This window comes from Papio anubis, chromosome 2 (genome assembly GCF_008728515.1).
Source record: "Papio anubis isolate 15944 chromosome 2, Panubis1.0, whole genome shotgun sequence".
Lineage (NCBI taxonomy): Eukaryota > Metazoa > Chordata > Mammalia > Primates > Cercopithecidae > Papio > Papio anubis.
The window spans coordinates 54,422,024-54,431,476 of NC_044977.1; the positions used below are offsets into that span (position 1 = coordinate 54,422,024).

At 50.0% G+C, this 9,453-nt stretch overlaps 1 protein-coding gene across 1 annotated transcript; it reads left to right on the forward strand.

The window, feature by feature from the left end:
• The first annotated feature begins 8,122 nt into the window (after positions 1-8,122).
• Positions 8,123-8,472, forward strand: GHRL (putative ghrelin variant). Its single transcript, NM_001252423.1, is given in 1 exon segment — positions 8,123-8,472. A coding segment is annotated over 1 exon segment (144 nt). The 3' UTR covers positions 8,267-8,472.
• The last annotated feature ends 981 nt before the right edge of the window (positions 8,473-9,453 follow it).

Genomic DNA, 9,453 nt, shown 5'->3' on the forward strand with positions numbered 1-9,453 from the left:
CTCAGCAAGCCAATGTGAAAACAATTCCCAAAACTAGAAGATTCACAGGCTTCCACTTACAAGTGAGCCCAGAAACACTAAGGGGAGACCTTCCACTTCTGCATATAAAGGATTAACAGTTATAAGAATTTCCCAGCCAGGTATAGTGGCTCACAACTGGAATCCCAGCACTTTGAAAGGCCAAGACGGGCAGGTTATTAGAGCCCCGGAATTCAAGACCAGCCTGGCCAACACGGCGAAACCCCATCTCTACTAAAAATACAAAAATTAAGTGCAGTGGCGGGCCTGCAGTCCCAGCTACTCAGGAGGCTGAGGCACAAGAATTGTTTGAGCCCAGGAGGCGGAGGTTGCAGTGAGCCGAGATTGCACCACTGCACTCCAGCCTGGGCAACAGAGCAAGACTCTGTCTCAAAAAAAAAAAATTTCCCTGGCTGGGTGCAGTGGCCAGTACTTTGGAAGGTTGAAGGAGGAGGATCTCTTGAGCCCAGGAGTTTGAGATCAGCCTGGGCAACACAGCAAGAGCCTGTCTCTTTAATAATAAATAAGAATTTCCCTCACGCTATAAACAACTACGAAATCAAGAAAAATACATGAAACAACTACTGCTTTCAGACATAGGACAACAGGCAGTGTTTGGGAAAAGGGAAACAGGTAAGCACAACAAATGCCCCAGATTACTACCCAGAAGCAGTTTCTGGGCCAAAAGGTAAAGAGAGACTCCAGAGTCTAGTAGTCTCTGGGACTTGAAGAGACAGAAGTCAGAGTTCAGGAAGACCAAGGCAGGCTGGGCGCAGTGGCTCACGCTTGTAATCCCAGCACTTTGGGAGGCCGAGGTGGGCAGATCACCTGAGGTCAAGAGTTCGAGACCAGCCTGGCCAACATGGTGAAACCCTGTCTCTACTAAAAATACAAAACCTGGCCGGGCGTGGTGGTGCACCCCTGTAATCCCAGTTACTCAGGAGGCTGAGGCAGGAGAATTGCTTGAATCAGGGAGGCGGAGGTTGCAGAGAGCAGAGATTATGCCACTGCACTCTGGCCTGGGTGAAAGAGCAAGGCTCCAACTCAAAAAACAAACAAACAAAAAAGACCAAGGCAGAATTGAAGGCAGAGGAGGACGAGAGGAGGAAGCCACACAGAGCAAGCTCCTGAGAGCTGAAGGGTCTCCTGGAGTCTTTGGCCAAGTACTAACCTTCATATATGAAGGGTGAAACCAATAGACCAAGCAGCTGGAGCTCACATAGGGGTGGGAATAGCCCATGTTCCCAGCAACCAGAAAAAAAGAGACATTCCACACAGAACAACAAATACAAGAGTGGCAGCAGGCCAGGCGCAGTGGTTCACGCCTATAATCCCAACACTTTGGAAGGCTGAGGCGGGTGGATCACGAGGTCAGGAGTCCAAGACCAGCCTGACCAAGATGGTGAAACCCTGTCCCTACTAAAATTAGCCAGGAGCAGTGGCGGGCGCCTGTAATCCCAGCTACTCAGGAGGCCGAGGCAGGAGAATTGCTTGAGCCTGGGAGGTAGAGGTTGCAGTGAGCCGAAATCACGCATCTGCACCCCAGCCTGGGCGACAGAGCAAGACTCTGTCTCAAAAAAACAAAGCAGCAGCAGCCAACTTCTCATCAGAAAGTAGGCAAACCATAAGAAAATTAACATCTTTAAAGTACTGAAACAATTTAAAAAAAAAAAAAAAAAAAAAAACCTGTCAGTCTCAAATTCTATACCTAGTGAAAATATATATATTTTTAAAACAGACTCTTTCAAATAAAAGCTGAAAGAATTAATCACCAGCAGAGCTGCCAATACAAGATATGCCAAAGAAGTTCCCTTCAGGCAGAAGGAAAAACGGGCTGGGTGCAGTGGCTCACACCTGTAATCCCAGCACTTTGGGAGCTGAGGCAACAGGATTGCTTGAGCCCAGGAGTGTGAGACAAGCCTGACCAACATGGTGAGACCCTGTCTCTACAAAAAAATACAAAAATTAGGGTTTACAAATATGACTTCAGGCCCAGTACGGTGGCTCACGCCTGTGATCCCAGCACTTTGGGAGGCCTAGGCAGGTGGATCACTTGAGGTCAGTAGTTCAAGACCAGCCTGGCGAACATGGCAAAACCCCATCTCTACTAAAAATACAAAAATCAGCTGGGTGTGGTCGCGCATGCCTGTAGTCCCAGCTACTCGGGAGGCTGAGGCAGGGGAATTGCTTGAACCCAGGAGGTAGAGGTTGCAGTGAGCCAAGATCACGCCACTGCACTCCAACCTGGACAACAGAGCAAAACTCCATCTCAAAAAACAAACAAACAAACAAATATGACTTCAACATATTGCAAATACCTTCAACAACTCCAATATCCCTTTACAGATATCCCCTTACAGGCTGAGGGGGGAGGATCGGTTGAGCCCAGAAGGTGGAGGTTGCAGTGAGTTGAGATCACACCACTGCACTCCACCCCAGGTGACACAGTGAGACCCTGTCTCAAATAAAAAAGAAAAGAAAAATGGATCTGCACTAAGGAATAAGGAGCAACACGATAGTAAATACCCGAGTTCATAAGACTTTTTCTTAATTTCTTTAATCTCTCTAAAAACATTGGCTATTTCACATGCATTGTGGGGTTCATAGCTTATGTAAAAATAAAATGTGTGACAATAATATCACAAAGAATAGAAGTGGGGAAATGAAAGCATTCTGTGCTACAGTTCTTACACTATCTGTGAAAGGATATCATAGTTGTTGAAGGTGTTCTGCAATATACTGAAGTCATATTTGTAAATCCTAGAGCAACCATTCAAAGAATACAACAGTACAGTATAGTAATAAGCCGACGGTGAAGACAAAATGATACCATTCAAAACCCTCTAAAAGTGGTTATGACAAGGAAAAGAAAAGGAAGAACAGATGGGACAATGGGAAAACCGGTGACTTACAAATAGTCTGGAGATTAACAGTAATGTGCTAACATTGGTGTTTTAATTTTGATAAATGCACTATGGTTACATAAGATATTCACATTAGTGGAAACTGAATTGGGGTATTCAGAGAGAAAGATTTCATCTTCCATCTGTTTAAATTTTCTGCTGGAAGCAAGCATTTATAATCAAAATTTACCTGGGATACTTGGTAATTTATAATCAAAATTACCTGAGATACTTGAAACAGATTCTGCGGCCCCCACGCCAGAGTTACTGGATCAGAATCCAAGGATGGAGTCTTATAAACATGCATAAAACTTATGAAGCTTTCCTCATGAATCCAACACAGCCCAACACAGGTCTGTATCTGGAAATTGAGATTAGATGGCCCTCCAGGCCACGTCCCACCCTGAGGTCCTATGGCTCTTGGCAGTCCATAGACTAAAAGGCTGGATGACCAGCAATGCTGAGAGAACAGTTTCAGTACAGCGGTGGGGATGAGGGTCAAGTTCAAGTTTGGAGGGGCCAGGATACAGTAAAGAAGAGGACACGAGGAAAGGGAAAGGAAATGGAGACGGTAACATGAGGGGAGGGTGGGATCGGTGCACAACAGACATTTTCAGGATTAGGAACCTGGGTGTATTTTAAGGTGGAAATCAGAAGCCATTGGAGGGGAACTGATTGAAGACACAAGAGAGGCAAAGGCAAAGTGTTAGAGCTTTGGCCCCAAGATGGCCGGAGGCTAGGGAAGCCCCAGTGAGAGAGGCAGAGCTTGGCAAACAGGAGGGATGAGAGAGTGTGGCTAAGGTTACGGAGGATTTAAGAGCGATGGCCACCTACCTAGAATGAGCCCTATGTGGCTGCTGAGCATTGGAAACATGGCCAGTCCAAATTGAAATGCACTGTAAGAACACACACTGGATTTCAAAGACCACACACCTGTAATCCCAGCACTTTGGGAGGCAAAGTCCGGCAGATCACTTAAGCCAGGAGTTCAAGACCAGCCTGGGCAATAAGTCAAGACGCTGTCTCTATAAAAAATACAAAAATTAACCAGGTGTGGTGGTGTGCACCTGTAGTCCCAGCTACTTGGGAAGCTGAGGTGGGAGGATCATCTGAGTCCAGGGAGGTGGAGGCTGCAGTGTGCCATGATAGTGCTACTGCACTCCGGCCTGGGTGACAGAGCAAGACCCTGTCTCAAAAAAATATATATGTGTATTCATTTAGACATACGCTGTTGCACACTTAGACTATAGTATGGTATCAGCATAAGTTTTATATTCATGGGGAAACCAACAAAATTCGTGTGACTCACTTCATTGTGGTCTGGAACCAAAGCTGTAATGCCTCTGACGTATGCCTGTATATTTCTACTGGAAAATGTGAATCTAGAAATTATGGAAGCTACAACTAGGACAAAAAGAAACCCCACCAAACGGCCCTATATCAAAGAATAAAATCTCTTTCTAGAACCCCAGAATTTGCCTCTTTCAGACTGAAGTTTAGCCAAATCTATGAAAAAAAGAGCTTGCTAAACCAACTAATCATCAGTACAATTAAAATTATAATGAAAAGTATATGAAGATAATTTGGTCTCAGATGCCCTTTACATATAGCAGTCAATTCACAAATGATGAGTCAATCATGTGCCTTCATGAAGGCAGGCCCTCCAGAGACCCGCAACAGAAAGGAAACCCACCAACTGGACAGAACCTGCTTCCTGAGCCCCCACCACGTTCCAAAAAGGAGAATGGGGCTTTGTCCTCACCCTCAAGGAGTTGACAAACTGGGCTTGGTTATTATTCACACTTGGAAAGAATGAGGAAGGTCAGTCAGTCCCCTCCAGGTCACTCAGGCTTCCTCCAAGCTCCTCTTGTTCAGATTTGCTGTGTCCTCCGGCCAGCATCCCTCCTCCACTCCGTAACTAAGAGGACCATGAGACAGCTTCCCGGTGCCTCCTCCCGCCATGGTTCTTCTGTCCATCAGCTGTTCCTTCCTCGACTCTGTGGTATGCAGCTAGGGGAGTTTCCAACTGCCAGGGGACATTTCAGTTCCCCAAAGATAACACAGCTTTGAGCTTTGCGCAGTGGGTGTTTACTTGCTGGTGGTTTTATCTAGGATCAACACTGGCAGCTTTGCCTGGAGAGGCCTCCAGGGTCCAGGTAAGCGGAGGCTTCATGTCTCAGGAGGTACCTGGTCACCATAGTTAGGGTTTTTCTGTTTGGGGATTTTTTTTTTTTTAATGGGGTTGGTGGCTCTGAAAAAGCTGCAAGTCTTCTCTGAGGACTACAGACCTCTCTCTACCCTCTCCACATTCAGCCCCTCTGGGCTCCAGGACCAAAAGATGTCTACACTCAGGTGGCAGACAGGCCTGTGACGACCTCCTGGTGACGACCTCCTGGTGACATGCTCACATGTTGCTGGGACTAAAGGTGGGATTTTAGCCACCACAGTGGGCTGGTGGTGAGATGTTTACCAACAGGAGGTACTTTGTCCCTCATGTCCCACTTAAAGATTCAGTCCAACCCAGTCTGTGTTTCTGCTGTCCCAAGAGACTCTAGAAAGCTCCAATCCAGGCCGGGCGTGGTGGCTCACGCCTGTAATCCCAGCACTTTGGGAGGCCAAGGCGGACGGATCACGAGGTCAGGAGATCGAGACCATCCTGGCTAACACGGTGAAACCCTGTCTCTACTAAAAAATACAAAAAATGAGCCAGGCATGGTGGTGGGCACCTGTAGTCCCAGCTACTTGGGAGGCTGAGGCAGGAGAATGGCGTGAACCTGGGAGGCAGAGCTCGCAGTGAGCCAAGATCGCGCCACTGCACTCCAGCCTGGGCGACAGTGCGAGACTCCATCTCAAAAAAAAAAAAGAAAAAAAGAAAGCTCCAATCCACCCTGAGGTTGATCTTTTAAGTAGGATAGGTGGTCATTTGGCAATCATTTGCTTTGCTGCCTCAATGTCTTCCTCACTGGACATCCTGCCCCAATTCCATCCTGTTCAGCGCAGACTGATTTTCCTGGAACACCACGTTCATTACGGAGCCAGATGGCATATCAGAAAGAGCACTGTATTAGGAGCCAAGAGATCCATGGGGGAGTCCCAGCATTGCCCCTGATGGCTGTATAGCTTTGGGGAAAGTGTGGCCCTTCTGGCATTCAGTTTTTCTTCCACAAAATAAAGGATTCAGCCTCCCAGTGCCTTAAATTAGTCTTTCCAACTCTTTCATTCATACTATGGTCTCTCTCTCCTCAAGAATCCTCGGTGGCTGCCCTCCTGCAAAAAAAGCCCAAACTTACTGGGCTAGCAGCTCCCAAGGCATCCATCACCTGGCCCCAAACCAGCTTCTAATGTTTTTGTTATGACCCCATCGCCATCCTCCTCCAAGCCATCCAGCCTTCTCCTTCTGCACGGACGTACTCTACCCAAGCCTTCACCTCCCCTCTGCTCCTCGCAAAGCCCTGCCTTCAAAGCCCTGCCCCAAGTTCCCCACAGGCCTCTTTCCTGGAGCCTTTGCTAACATCCCTGCGGCAAGCCCCAGCCTAAGGTGAGCTCCTCTCCTGAACTGCTAGAACTTCTCTGCAGACAACTCATTGGCCCTTAGTGGTTCCTGCCAGGGACCAGTTGGATGAAGCACTCCAGAAGGGAAGAAATTCCTGGGACCAAGGGAAATGAGGCAGTGGCCTTGGCCTGTGCTGGGAAGTCCTATGGGCCTGGTATGACACCGTTGTCATCTGCAGGGTGTTTTACAGGTTAGAAGCCACCTTTCCCCCATCACCTCATTTCACCCTCAAAGACTCTGGGTAAGGAGAATTATCTGTGGTCTGCCTAAGGCCAGTCAGTGAGGGAGGAGCCAGCCCTGTGTTAAGCGCTAAGTGCTAAGCGCAGATCTTCCACCTCCAGGTCCAATGCACTTCCCTCTCAGAAGAGGCATCCGCTAAAAGGGACCAAAGCTGCTGGGGGAAGGCAAGGCAAGGCAAACTGCCATGTGAAAAAACACCAGGTCAGGCAGTCATGTCACAGCACCTGGCAGAAAGGACGGAAGCGCAGCCACTGGCTGAAGTTATCCCCACACCCGCTGTCTGGAGAGGATGATTAGGAGCAGTCTGCTCAACCCGAACGTGGGACTCTCCTCCTTGGGAAGGTGTAGGATCACCAGCCTGGCTCCCCGCGGGCTCCCAGGGCTCACAGAGGCCAGAGCAGCAACAGCACATGGGAAACAACAGGGCACCGGACTGGGGAGGTCTCAGAGCTCTCCTAGTGATGACAGCCTCATTTTACACAGAGAGGAAGGGCGAGTAAGCTAAGGTCACACAGCAACAAAGCCGCACCCAGACCCCAGAGCCACTCTCCTCCCTCCCTCCTCCACCAAGGCCATGCCCACTTGGGCCACCCTGCCACCCTGTGTTCCAGGGACAGCTGGAGCACCTGCTTCACCCCTCGCCAACCCAGCAATCCTGCAGGGCATCTGACCTCCACTGTTGACTTCTACCCAGAGGACATGAACATTTTTAGTTCCCAAGGAATGTACATTGTACATCAGCCCCACGGAAGCTAGGCCACCTCTGAGATGGGGTTGCTGGTTTAAAACAAACACCAGCCTTCCTATATAAGGACCCGATGGCCACCAGGCACCACCTCCGCCAGGAATTGCAGGTAGGCTCGCTCTCTCCTCTCTGCGTGCATGTTTGCTGACAGGTTTATTGTCCGTGACTGCTGCCCATTCATTTAATTTCTCTGGGCCTCAGGAGTCCCCTCTAAACACAGGGGATGTTCGACAATCTGAGTCTGTCTGGTTGCTCAGAGACAAAGCTTCGTTTAGGAGCTGCCTCTAATCCCCCTCCCCACTAAGTCCCCTGGGGCCCTTGCTGGTTCAGCTTCCTCACTCCTCATGAAAAGACTTGCCATGAGCTCCTCAGAGCCTGGGACAAAAGGCACTGGGGAGGACCCCCAGCCCCCTATCGAGTCTTGCTGCCAGGCATTCTGCCCTGAACAGCCTTGGAGAAGAGAAGACACATCCATTCTCTTCTACCTTGGGAGGTGGAGGGGGGTCCTGTCTATACAGCAGTCAGGACCCCAGACAGTAAAGCCCCCTCACGCCATTTGCTGGGCTCCTACCTGAGCTAGCTCAGAGGCACATGAGAAGGAGAGGCAGCTGCCTGGAGACCCTCTCTCCCCCAGGTCCACCTGTCTGCAACCCAGCTGAGGCCATGCCCTCCCCAGGGAACGTCTGCAGCCTCCTGCTCCTCGGCATGCTCTGGCTGGACTTGGCCATGGCAGGCTCCAGCTTCCTGAGCCCTGAACACCAGAGAGCCCAGGTGAGAGCTTCCCACAAAGCCCCACATGCTGACTAGGGTATCTTGTTCCAGCCCTGCCACTTGGCAACCAGCTCTGTGACCTGGAGCAGCAGTGCAATCTCTGGGCTTCAGCCTTCTCCCAGAGCACAAAGGACTCTGGGTCTGACCTCACTCTTTCTGGAAGCACATGGGGGCTTGGGGTCCTAAAGAGACTATTTCCCCCTTCCAGCAGAGAAAGGAGTCCAAGAAGCCACCAGCCAAGCTGCAGCCCCGAGCTCTAGGAGGCTGGCTCCGCCCAGAAGATGGAGATCAGGCAGAAGGGGCGGAGGATGAACTGGAAATCCAGGTCGGTACCTCTGCAGTTGTATGTTTCTGTGGCGGCGAGGGTGGGGTCGGGAGAGGGAGGGCAGGGACAGGTGGCAGTGAACAGGGTCCCAACTACAAGCTCCCCAGAACTATAAAACCAGTACCACAGGAGCTGAGCTCTGCCCTGGGCTCTATGAGGTCTTTGCCCATTAAGAGAAAAACATCTGGGAGAAGTAACTTTGCTACAACAGAATAGGGAGCCTGGGCAGAGGAGAGAGGGTGCCAGAGCCTCCAGATGACTCAAAGGGGACAGAAAATACAGTGCCCAGAGGCAGAGACACCCAGAAATAAACGGCAGGCCCAGACTGAAGATGTTTCTCTGCAGAAAACCGTGTTTTACTCAGGGGCTTCTAGGGCCTGAACTGGGGGATGGAGTGCTTCGAAATAGGTCCCCGGATGGGAGAGCCGGCGCCAGCCCAGGCTCCAGCACTCACTTACCTCATCTGGAGGCAAGGAAGGGGCAGGTCTGGACGATTTGCTCTGACAAATCGTGTGGGGGGCAAGGAGAAAGTTAAGACAACCCAGAGATGGAGAGGAGGAGGGAGTAAAGGATTTTACTGGGTTGTCTATATAACCTTCCTGTGGCTGAGGTTCAGGGAATGGTTTCTTCTAAGCATTTGGTTGGTGATACCATTTCGCGGCTAAGGCAGGATTCCCCCAAGGTAGCACTTAATAATGGCAGTTATTAAACACTGTGCCCGAGGATACCAGCTTCACCTCTAACCGCCCCACCTCCTCCCTATGACAACCTGTGAGGTAAGCAGGGCTGGCATTATTCCCACTTTAGAGCAGAGGAACGGTTCAGAGGGGAACTCACTTGCCCAACGTACCACAGCGGAGTGTGGCAAAGACGCAACGCAAGGTCAGGGCTGATTCCA